This window comes from Crocuta crocuta, unplaced genomic scaffold, assembly GCF_008692635.1.
Source record: "Crocuta crocuta isolate KB4526 unplaced genomic scaffold, BGI_CrCroc_1.0 scaffold30, whole genome shotgun sequence".
Taxonomy (NCBI): Eukaryota; Metazoa; Chordata; class Mammalia; order Carnivora; family Hyaenidae; genus Crocuta; species Crocuta crocuta.
The window spans coordinates 11,050,903-11,063,390 of record NW_027528345.1 but is presented as its reverse complement, the minus strand read 5'-3'; the positions used below and the strand labels follow the sequence as shown (position 1 = coordinate 11,063,390).

Genomic DNA, 12,488 nt, shown 5'->3' with positions numbered 1-12,488 from the left:
TTATTTTTCTCCCTAGAGGTATTAAAGGCCTAAATCAGACTCCTAAAGCTTAAAAGAAATAAGGGAGGACTCTAGATAAGTGATGACCAACAGAAAGGCAGTATTCAGAGTGTGGATCTGAGAGTCACAATTGGTGTCTCAGCTCTGCCCTTAACTAGCTCTATGTCTCTGAGCACAATTCTTAACTTTTATGAACTTTATTTTCCATAGCTAGGGGCTAACACTTCAGGATCACGTATGTCCAATATTCAACCTGTATTTGGCTTTTGGTGAGCACTCAATAAATACTAGCCATTCTTACCATCCTCAGAACCTTCCCTTATAGGACTTGTTCTATTCCAGTTTCGCTAGTAGGATTTTGATCATCTTGATCCCACACTTTATACATCTCACTTTATACATCCAGGGGACATGGAGGCACACTACTGAGAATTATTCAGAAGAGGAAGCCAGGAATAAACTCAGAGAAGGCCATTCTGCAGGTTCTCAATCCTCCCTGCTTTCGGTCATCTAATCCTATTCCTGTGTTACTAGTCTTCGTAAAGTCCAATTCTAGAGAAAGAATCACCCTGAAAAAAGTCAGCTTCTTGAAGTTCTAATTTTAACGTGATGTTTTCAAAGCTAGCATATTACCTGGTTGCTTTTGCCGGGGTTTTGGCAAATTGGTCACACATGTATGTGGGCACATGAGGATGTTGCAAGGATGTAGAGATCCCTCCAGAAAGAGCTGTTTCGTCTGAGATATATGGATCCCTCCTAGTGGAGTTTTTGGCAAGGTATTGGCAGGCACCAGAGCAAGACAATAAACCCCCACTTGATGAATGCTATCGATTGCCTAGAGAAATACAAAGAAAAATATTCAGTGAGATAAATTTTACATTTGACATCCTCCTAAAATAATCCATTATTCTACTCTAGGATTTTTCCTTTTCTGTCCATCCTGGGTCTAGAATCCATTCTAGGTCTAGAATTTGCTAGATTATTAAAGTCTCATACACCCAAAGTTAGCTAATTCTTTTAGCAATGGCAGAGATCAACAGAAGGGGGGTAAGATACGATCTAAGTGGAAAGAGGTAGATGCTGATTTGAAAGCCTCAGTATGTTCTCTCTTGAATGATAATGTCCAACACCTAGAAATTTGTGTTGGTTATGTTATGTTACCTTATTTAATTAAGAGTTTAAGTACTCTCTGCACTTAACATGGGGCTCGAACTCATGACACCAAGATCAAGAGTCACACGCCCCTCTGACTGAGCCAGCCAGGTAAGCATTTTGGTTCTTTTAATAAACAACATAGCTCAGTTCAATAGAGGCAAAGTATTTTTATTATGGACATGAGAGAAGCACTGTAAGCGGGCCCCTGCTTAAGTGGCTCACCAAGTTATCCATAATCTCATCTGCAAAATAACAAGGTGAGGCCACTGCACACTGAACCCCAGAGGCCACTGGCGCCCTCAGGGCACCTCTGCTCCCAGTCACGCACCCGTGTCCTTGCTTAACGTTAGCTGGTTTCCTTCTACATCTTTTATGCTTGTGCTTGGTTCTTGTGTTCACATAATTTAACTATTATATCAATTGATAAAACTGAGCATAAAAGGACAGAGAGAATTATCCTTTGGAAAAACTCATTGAAGGTAAGCTCCTAAAACACTACAGTCGAAAGACACAAGTTATTTCTAAAAGGTAAAGATTATGTATTCTACTCCCTTTGCACATACTTACGTTCTAGTCTAACTTAAAGGAAATGAAAACAGAAACCAAAACCATGCAATTTGATGTGGTTTATGGAAGGCTGATAGGAATGCAAACTGGTGTACTCATACTCACACTACTATGCATCAAATGAAGGCAGATATGTATGTTTTGGGTTAAAAGTTAATACTTGAAGAATTTCTCATTTTTATGATTCTCTGCTTCAACTACCTTTTAAAACACACTGGGTGTGGAGCCTGCTTAGGATTCGCTCTCTCCGTCTCCCTCCGTCCCTCCCTCTTGCGTGTGCATGCTTGTGCACACTCCTCTCAAAAAAATAATAAAATGAAACTGACCAACTATTAATATCGGTTCCAAACGTACTAGCTGAGACAGCTCTATCTACTGTATCACCCATAAGTCTTTCTGAAACGGAGATACAGCCTCAGAAGAATGGACCAACAGTCACAAAAGACAGACAAGGCCTTGTATTAAAACAATTTAATAGAGCAAAGGAATAAATATGAACATCCTATTCCTCAGATTATCCCTCTAATCAACAGAGACAACTGGGAAATAGAAAGTCTGGCAGGGTTCCTAAGTCTCTGGTATTTCAGAATATACAGAAAGTTAGCAAATGTTATTACATATAGTCCAGATTTCACACTGCAAATACACCCTCTGGCCAGTCATCTATTGACCACCTTCGTTAAAAGGTGCTGAGTTAGGTATTTAGTTTATATTATACACAGATCTGGAGTTAACCTCTGGGCTTGAACCTACCAGAACATATGGTGTCCTTACCTTTCTACTATAGCTCTAATGCTCTAGGCTGAGAAGCTAAGGAGACTAGGGAAATAATGTTTTCTTACTTCACGACTAAATAAGAGCCTGAATGATTTTTACAAGAATCTGGATTAGTAAATTAGCATGTAATTTTGCATGTAATTCCTATAATTGCTTTCCAAGGAAAAAATAAGAAATACCTTGGGGAATTTCCTATCCTAGGGAAAAAATACCTAATTCATCACAACATTCTACCATTATGCCTCCTAATTTATTCTGAACAAAATAAGCATTCTGTTTGTTTGCAAACACGAATGATATGAAAAACATTCTCTTTGCAAGTCTGATTCTTTACCATCTTTCAGAGATCAGTCCAGTCCCACCTCTTCATAGTCTTTTCTGTCCATCCTATCCTCAGCAGATTCTTTTCACTACAAATAGCCTATGCTCTGCCAGCTGATAACTCAGAACCACAGATCTCGAGAATAAAAAGAAATCTTAAAAGTTATCTAGCCCTATCACTCATCTCAGGCTTGCATTATTTCTTAAAAAATTTTTTTTAATGTTTTATTTATTTCTGAGAGAGAGAGACAGCATGAACAGGGGAGGGAGGGTCAGAGAGAGAGGGAGATACAGAATTCGAAACAGGCGTCAGGCTCTGAGCTGGCTGTCAGCACAGAGCCTGATGCGGGGCTCGAACCCATGAACTGTGAGATCGTGACCTGAGCTGAAGTCGGACGCTTAACCAATTGAGCCACCCAGGTGCCCCAGGCTTGCATTATTTCTACAACATTACTACTAACTCACAGTGAAAATATCCAAATGCCCCAAGTAGATAAGTTTACTGATGTTGGGAACACTTCCAATAACACAGAATTTTCTTTGTTAAGGACAGTCCATGCTTTCTTGGGCCATACGTTACCCAACAAATATTTGCTGAGCCTCCTATGTTGATGTACTAGCATGACTATCAGGACAGATGAGGTTCTGGCCTTCATGTGCCTTAGACCATGGCTAATGCAGCAAACAGCATCTATGAAATGTGGTGATGAGTACTAAGTAGACAAATAGTGAAAGAGAAGGTTACTGAAAACAGTGCGTCTCTCTAAACTTCTTGGAGATTACGCTTATGATTATTATTTTTGATGTTAATAATAATCACCATTGTTATTTACTGAATACACATGGTATATTTCAAACAGTGATCTCATTTAATCCTTCCCACAGCTCTGTAAGATTGTTTTCTCTCCGCTTTATGGATTCGGAAATAAACTCAGCAAAGTTAAGTAACTTGCCTAAAGACGCGTGTATCTGGTACGAAGAGGAGCTGTGATTCAAAGGCTGTAATTCCAAACTGAAGACTAGGCTCTTTTCATCACTCTACCCTTCCTCCTCAACTCTACCCCAACTACTAGTAACATATCCCTTACACGGAGCCCAGATCTTCTCCTTCCCTAGCTCTCTAACTCCACAGGAAAGCTGCTAGTAAGAATGACATCTTACATTTGCTGGGATCCCTGCACACTAGGCACCAAATCACACACACATGTTGTTGAGAAGTGGATTGATTTCTGTCAAAGACGTGTTCCACACATGGTCAGTTTAAATTTTCCTGGGTAGTGAACACTCAGGGACAAAACAAGTGAGGGAATTTGCTGAGGCAGGTCAATTCAATTGTTCCTGGCAACCTGAGCAGGAAAATCCTATGTAGTCCAGAGGGAGAAATGGTACTAATTATATTACTTTGCTAATAGTACCCGGAATATCTGAGTAGTGACTGGGAAGAAGAAATATGGTGGCACGACTGGCCCAACAAAGGGGAGGCTTACTTAGTCAGTGGTTGCTATCACCGCTGACAGCAAAGCCAGGCTGCCCCGACAAACACCCCAGGCGTGCTCACCTGCAGCACACGGCTCATCCACTGGAAACTGTCTTCCTCTGAGGCGTCGGGTCTTTGTTCCGCAACCACCACGATGCGCTCATCATAAAATACAGACACAGAAAACACAGCAATTCTAAGAGAGACAGATCAAACACATCAGGACTCCCTTCACAACCAGTCCTACTTGCTTTGCTCAGTTGGAATTACAGAGAGGAGTCGTCCCCACCATACTACCCAGAAATGAGTAGTTTAGAAAAGAAAATGCCACAGTCATTACCATCAAAATGAGGACTCAAAAAACATGTACTAGCACCACTGGCACGAACGCTGGGACGCAGTGGTGAATAAGACAAAGTCCCTGTCTTCACGGAGCTTGCACGTCAGAGACAGAACATATATATAAAAATAATGTCATGTTGTCGTATTACACCAGGAAGAAAGGCAAGGCAGGGCGGGGTGGTTGGGGAGCGCCTCCCTGAGGAGCGGACATTGGAGCAGAGACCTGAGTGAAGTGAGGACGCGAGCCATGCGAAGATCTGGAGGAAGAGGTTTCCGGGCAGAAGGAACGGAAAGCGAAAAGGTTCTGAGGTAGGAACGAGCTTGGCAGGTTTGAGGAACAGCAAGAAGGCCAGTGTGCCTGGAGCAGAGTGGTAAGCAGAGAGCGGTGGGGAGAGGTCAGAGCCAGGCCAGGGCAGGCAGGGGGACCCGGCAGGCCGAGGGGAGGGGGATGTTCTGAGTGAGGTCTCCGCTCGAACGTCCCCTTACTAGCGAGGCATTCCCAGACCACCCTATAGAAACCGGCCAGCACGCTCCCACCCCCAGGGTGTTCTTTCTACATGGCCCTTATCACCATCCCACGTTCTCTATGTCCCTGTCTTTGAAGTTACTCTCGGTTTCCCTCAATGTGAATGTGAACTTCACAAGGGCAGAAACCCGGCCTGTTTTGTTCACTGCCACATGCCACACTCTGAGCACGCACCACAGTGGCACACGGCTGGCACCCAATAAATATTTGTTGAATGGATGCATGAAAGAATGGGAAGTCACCAGAGAACTGAAGGTGCCAGCATGCGGGACCATCTCCCTTCCTTGCACATAAATATTCATACTTATTGAATACCTACCACGTGCCAGGCGCTGTGCTAGTGCTGGGGATATAACAGTGACCAAAGACAGAAGGGCTAGCGTCCTACTGAGTTTACATCTCAGAGAAAGCCACATCACTACAAACACTACATGTTTTAGGAAATGGTTCTCTACTGGTTTCATTAATTTTTCCTGCTTCTTAAAAAACTAAAGGGACACCAAGAATGCTAAAGCATTCATAAAGGATACATATCCATGATTGTAAATAAACTACTGGATGGACATCAACTACTCAAATATGTACCAAATATCTTTTCTTGTATTAATAAGTGAAGAAAAGAGGATTTGTAATTGACTTTATCCATGGAATGTGCAATTAGCACTTGTGTACTATGCCAATCTCTGTGTTAAAATGTTACAGCAATTTAGAGACGAGTTAAGAGAAACAGTTCTCAGATGTAAATTCCTACAAAGTAGCATCTATCTTAGTCTGAATGGCACTACTTCCATGTTGTTGGAAAGTAGGAAGTTCAATGTTTTAGGAGAATTCTCCGCAGTCCTCAGAATTCAACAAAGAGTAAGAATTAAAACTGAAATACAGGGTATGGTTATATCCTATTCCTCTCAATTTGAGCCAAATAGCCAGCCATGTTGAGATAAATAGTTAAAGCCCAATTCCTGCTATGCTTAACCAAAAAAGAACCCAATCACTTAGAGACTCTATAGAATACAATTCAAATGACCCTGTAAAGATACATTTAGATTCCATTGCAGGTGCTAACATCTGAATTTTGTACTACTCACCTTCCTCTGTAAACCGTCTTTATTGATTCAACAGCCAATCCAGTAGCAACAATGTCATCAGCATTATGTCTTCGACCACTAACCATCAGTAACCCATCCATTTTTCCAACCACGAACACCAAACTGCCCTGAAAGGTAATAAAAATTTACCTTGATTTCCATTATTTAAATGGCAAAAACTTTGAAATAGAGTTTGAAATACAGTTCATCAAAAATATAAGAAAACAACATTGTGTTTTATGGATTCTAAGAAAGTGTTTCATACCTCAGAAGTAAGAGGAGAAATCAGTAGCATTTTACAAGAATTACAGTATATAAGAAAGGAATTTGTTTACATTTATTCTTAGGGAGGAATTTTACAAGAAAGCAACTAGGATTCCACACAAGCATATTTTATTTTCTCAGCCATGACTATGTTGTATTAATTCATCTGTACCTATTCACAAGATGGATGCAAAGAAAAAATTTGTTAACTCATTTCATACTGGAATTAGGAAGAGATGCAAACAGCTGAATGTGAGGATGCATGTTCAAGGTTTATAAGGGTAATGCTGTTTCCATCTGGCAAGATTAGAAATAGGCTAATAAAGAAAGGTCTAAGAACCACTATAGGAGCCTCCCCTTTCCAAGAAGATAACAGAGCTGGAGGAAATGTTGCTGTCAACACCCTGAAGATATCCCTGTAATCCTCAATAATTCTCTTAGACCCATTTGCAATAAATTGAATTTTCCATTCATTACACAAGTCCTACACTTCCTAGACAATTTATACATATTCAATTGTCTGGTAGTCATCTCCATGTGAATGTCACTTAGTGATTTATTGAGCACAATGTAGTGCCATATGCTGATTGGCTTATGTAAGTAAGATAGAACTGCTAGCCTGAAGAAGCCATTGGCTAATCTGAGAAGACAGGAAAAAAACCAGCCATTTCCAACAGAGTCTGAAAAGTGCTATGGTGGAAGTAAGTAAAGAGAATGAGACAGACACTGATCTGCCCATTTCTCCATTTCTTTCACTGCTGGGCACGGCTGACCAAAATAAAGACTGCATTTCAGCGACCCTAGGCAGCCAAGTGTGGCCACGGGACTAGTTCAGACCAATGAGATATATGGGGACGTGTTGCTCAGCAGCTTCCAGAAATCTTCCTTAAGAGATGGTGGGATACATTCTTTCCCCTGTCCTGTTTTCTGGAATGCAGATGGGATCCTGCAGTTCCATCTTGGCCTTCAGTTGTGGAGAGGTAAGCTTTAAAAAGAGCTAGGTTATAGAGAATTTTCTGGTGCTGAGAGGATTACTCAAGACAGTAGGTACAGACTTCTCTTTCTAGGGCAGCAATCCTCTTAGAGGTATGCTCACACCCCCTGTCCCCATAAATGGTGGGGAGGAAGTAAAATTAGATCTTTTCTTATGTAACTTGAGCCGGTAAGAGGAGAAGAAATAGGAAAGAGGTAAAAGAGAGTTGGATAGAGGTAAACGGGTTTAACTATGATCACAAATGTCTTGTTACTTACAAAATACAATCCAAACTTCCCACAACATTATGCAAAACCCTTCATAATCTGGCTTTCTGCCTTCTTTGTTGGCTCATGAAACTAACCATGAACTCTCTGAGAACAGATTTTGTATCTTAATGGTCTCTGTGAACCCAGTGCCTATAAATACCATTTGCTGGAAAACAAACTGCTTACATTGGAAAAATTTATTATTACACATGGTGTAGTGCTGATAATTTGTATGAAAATGCTTTGCACACTATTACAGTTTCCCTTTGCTATTATAAAATTTTTTTAGTGTTTATTTTTGAGCGAAAGAGAAAGAGAGCATGAGTGTGCGTGCTGGGGAGGGGCACAGAGAGAGGGAGACAGAGGATTTGAAGTAGGCTCTGTGCTGAGAGCGAAGAGCCCAATATGGGACTCAAATTCATGAACCATGAGATCATGACCTGAGCCAAAATCAGATGTTTAACCAAACTGAGCCACCCAGGTGCAACTCACTTTGCTACTGAAGGTAACTTTTTTTAGTACTCTTCTAACTCAGTGAAACATACAAATCAAATCAAAGAAATGTAGCAAGATTAAGTGAAAAGAATTTTTGAAAATAAAAAATGTCTTAGTTTAAAGGAGTCAAGTGAATGTGGGTAATGAAAGCAATAAACATTAGCTCAGTTTATGACATTCTTACAGAAACCACTGTAAATATAAAAGAGGCCCTGTAAAACTCTTGAACTAATCTGAATTTGTTCTGTTTTGTGACAAAAACTTTGTAAAGTCTAAATATATGGATCAGATACACCAAAACAAACATGAATACATCACTTACCGGCCCTACAAACCCCAGTAATCCTGACCGAATGAAGGGCACGTCTCCAACAGGAGAGCCTGCGGAATTGACTGGAATTACCTAAAGGACAGAAAGCAGTCAAAATCTTAGCTTTTTCTTTTTAATTAAAAGAAATTTTTTTTAACGTTTATTTATTTTTGAGAGACAGAGTGTGAGCAGCAGAGGAGCAGAGAGAGAGAGAGGGAGACACCGAATCCGAAGCAGGCTCCAGGCTCGAACCCATGAACCATGGGATCATGACCTGAGCTGAAGTCAGACGCTTAACTGACTGAGCCACCCAGGTGTCCTTTAGCTTTTTCTGAACAAACGTATTTGATTTTTATTTTATTATAAAACTGTTTTTTGAGGGATGCCTGGGTGGCTCAGTCGGTTAAGCGTCCAACTTCGGCTCAGGTCATGATCTCACAGTTCATCGATTCCAGCCCCACATCAGGCTCTGTGCTGACAGCTCAGACCCCGGAGCCTACTTCAGATTCTGTCTCCCTCTCTGTCTGCCCCTCCCCAACTCATGCTCTGTTTCTCTCTGTCTCAATAATAAATAAGCATAAAAACAAAATCAAAAAAATTTTTTGAATGCTTATTTTTGAGAGACAGAGTGTGAGTGGGGGAAGGGTAGAGAGAGAGAGGGAGACACAGAATCTGAAGCAGGCTCTAGGCTCTGAGCTGTCGGTACAGAGGCTGACGCGGTGCTCGAACCCATGATCTGCGAGATGATGACCTGAGCCGAATTTGGACGCTTAACCAACTTAGCCACCCAGGCGCCCCTATATTTGATTTTTAAAAAATCTTAAGAAACTCATAATAGTAATATACACTTGTTGAAAAATTAAAATTACATAAATAGTGACTTCAGTATCCACACCCCTTTAAGAGAGAAACAGTTACAATTTGTTGTATATCGCTGAGTTTTTTAGATGCATATATTAACATATTAAGAATTTATTTTTTTAATAAAAGGAATCCTATTATATATGCTGTTTTATAACCTGCTTTTTTCACATACTGTCTAGTTTTCACATAACATACGTGTTTGGATACCTTTACAAGTTGGTAACAGTTGCCCTAGCTCCCTCTGTTCAACAGTCCTGCAACATATCACTGCATGGGGGCCAGGGCAGCACAGCCCTCAGAATCAGATCAAGTTCAATTTCCGGTTCTGTACTGACTAGCAAGTTCCTGGACTTCTCGAAGCCCGAGTTTCTTTGGCCATAAAACAGAGCTCCCAATGCCTCTCACAGGGTTAAGGTAAAGATTAAGGGAATGTAAATGGATCTGCAGGCACAAGCACAGTGTTTGGGTCAGAGTCTGTACCCAGGAAACTAGAAACTACAAGAATTAGTACTTTTAGAATGTAAGCCGTCTCTCCAGCGAGGAAGGCCACTCATTTTATTGGTATAAATGTGTTTTATTGAATATTGCTGTACGGACTTCTGTGTATTTGTACAAAAGGCATGAGCTCTTTAAAGTTTTTCACACCAGTAGCTTATTTTTAAAGATACACTTTACTTTGTTTTCTAGTCATTACTAGGTCTTCTGTCCTAGTGAAATGTTAACCACACTCGAAAACCCTCTCAAAATTTAGAAACTTTAATTTGCAAAAAAAAAAAAACAGGCAATAGTTTTCTCCTTTGTTGGTTAGGATTTTTATTCTACTTCCCTTTCATTAAATTTATACTGCAGATTTCAGAACTTCTTCATCACTATGGACCTAGCAGTTTGATATTAAAATCTGAGAATTGTGGCTAGGCAGTTGCTCTTGTCAGAAAGGCAATGTAATAAAATACTAACAGTGTCTTCAAACACTGCTTGAGGATCTTGCTTATAGTAAGGAAAACACAATGATGAAAAACTCAGATACTGGAAACATATGTACTCCAAGCATTTAAAAAGGAAAGAAGTAGGGTGAGATTTAAATTAGTAAAATGTATAGACACGCAGCCCAGGGAATGAGTCACCTGTGAGAGCAAATCAAGAGCCTGATGGTGAACGTGTGCTTTAAGAGTTTATCAGTGCCCACACCTATCAAGGGGAGTTGGTCACAACTTCTGAAGGCAGGCCAAGAATGTAGTTACTACTACTGATGATGTGCTGATGGTAACAATAGACATTTAATAATTGACACCATTCTAGGCTGTGTAAACACAGAGGATGGTCAGCCCAGGAGTCCTTCACTTTTCCAGTTACCACACCATTCATGCAGGTACCACTCTCCTATCAGTGACGTCTATCACAACATAATTATGTACTCGTATGTACCAATGATGGTAGATACTGAGACAATTAATGAAAAAGTAAGTTCAAAGAACTGAACGTTGGCAGTTGGTCATATAATAAACCCTAATATCATGGCCCATAAAATGGAATTTTCTCTTCCCTAAAAGCCACCCTGAGGCAGGTTAATCCTAATTAGGAAATATAGATAATCTGTTATACCTGTTCTGATTTCCAGCCTCACCAGGCAAACTTTCATTACAATGTGTCTTTATACCCAGAACTGTCTGCAGGAAAACAATGTGCTATTTCCACTAGCCTAAGAGCTATTTGAGGAGCTCCGTTCATTTTTCTGAGGAACCACAAGCATCTAGAATACTGTTGGACACACAGAAGGTGCTCAATAAATATGTGTTGAATGAAAGACTGAATAATGGGAGCAACCTGCCCCTGTGATAGGACAGGTCACCAGTAACTTAGTGTTCTGGCTGACATCAGTCCTTACAGGCTCAGCTACCTTGAGTCTCCTCTGCAGAGCTGGATCTGATGTCACTGTACTCTTAAAATTAAATTTTGGGGCTTATGAAGCTCAAAGGATGGCATACTCACCAGAGTGAGGCCTTTTACCCTTCACTTATGTAATGGATCAACAGTACTTCCTGTGTGCCAGGGGGGTCCGAAGCACTTTACAAACATTAACTCACTTAGTCCTCACAACAATGCTGGGAGGTATGTACTATGATTCCCCACATTTTAAAGATAAGGAAATTAAGGCGCAGAGAGGTTAAGCAACTCCTCCAAGATCTGCTAATAAGTGGCAGAATTAGGATTTGAACTTGGGCAGTCTGGCTCTAGAGTACAGTCTCTCAGCTGCTACACTATGCTGTTTCCCATCAGCCAGGTCATCTGACCCAGTGACACCCTGACCTCACCAAATAAGATCCCCCCCAAATTTAATATCACATACCTCAAATGTATTTTTTGTCACACCAGCAAGCCCAAAGTACATCATGCCTCCCGTTCTAGAGCTGACACAGATTTCTCCAATTTCATCGGTTTTGCAAAGCTGAGGAGGCCCATCAGGTCTCACAATGCACATCATCCCTAGTGTGCAGAAAATATAGTTAAGGGACAGGGATTCTGGAAAACCTTTGTAAAATAACAGCTTCATCGTTCCCAGGAAAGATCTGCGTTTACTGAATGGCATTAAGAAAGAAAAGCAACAGGAATGTCAAACATAGACCTGATACTACATAGGTATAGTCTGAATTTCCATCTTTTAGTCCTGATGATAAAATTAAAAGAAAATAATAACAATAAAAATTATGTGTTTTTTAATGTTTTGTTTATTTCTAAGAGAGAGAGAGAGAGAGAGATTGCATGAGCTGGGGTGGGTCAGAGAGAGGAGACATAGAATCTGAAATAGGCTCCAGGCTCTGAGCTGGCTGTCAGCACAGAGCCTGACGCGGGGCTCGAACCCACGAACCATGAGATCATGCCCTGAGCCAAAGTTGGACGCTTAACCAACTGAGCCACCCAGGCACCCCTAAACACGTAATTTTTTAAATTCAGCAAATAAAACTATGACAGAGGCATACCAAAGCTTTCCAAGACAGTAACGTATTAGAAATGACTACAACATCCAAAGAAACAGGTGAAATTAATTCACCACTGGGCAAATCA

General features: G+C 40.8%; 1 protein-coding gene across 1 annotated transcript in view; it reads right to left on the bottom strand.

The window, feature by feature from the left end:
• The window catches only part of DIP2B (disco interacting protein 2 homolog B), a 122,607-nt gene that overhangs the window by 32,544 nt on the left and 77,575 nt on the right, over positions 1–12,488 (bottom strand). Inside the window, exons 19-23 of the mRNA XM_077753673.1 lie at positions 11,773–11,909; positions 8,574–8,654; positions 6,251–6,378; positions 4,379–4,493; positions 634–835 (exon numbers count right to left, since the gene is read on the bottom strand). Of these exons, the coding sequence (XP_077609799.1) occupies positions 634–835; positions 4,379–4,493; positions 6,251–6,378; positions 8,574–8,654; positions 11,773–11,909 (663 nt within the window). The remainder of the gene's footprint in view (positions 1–633; positions 836–4,378; positions 4,494–6,250; positions 6,379–8,573; positions 8,655–11,772; positions 11,910–12,488) is intronic.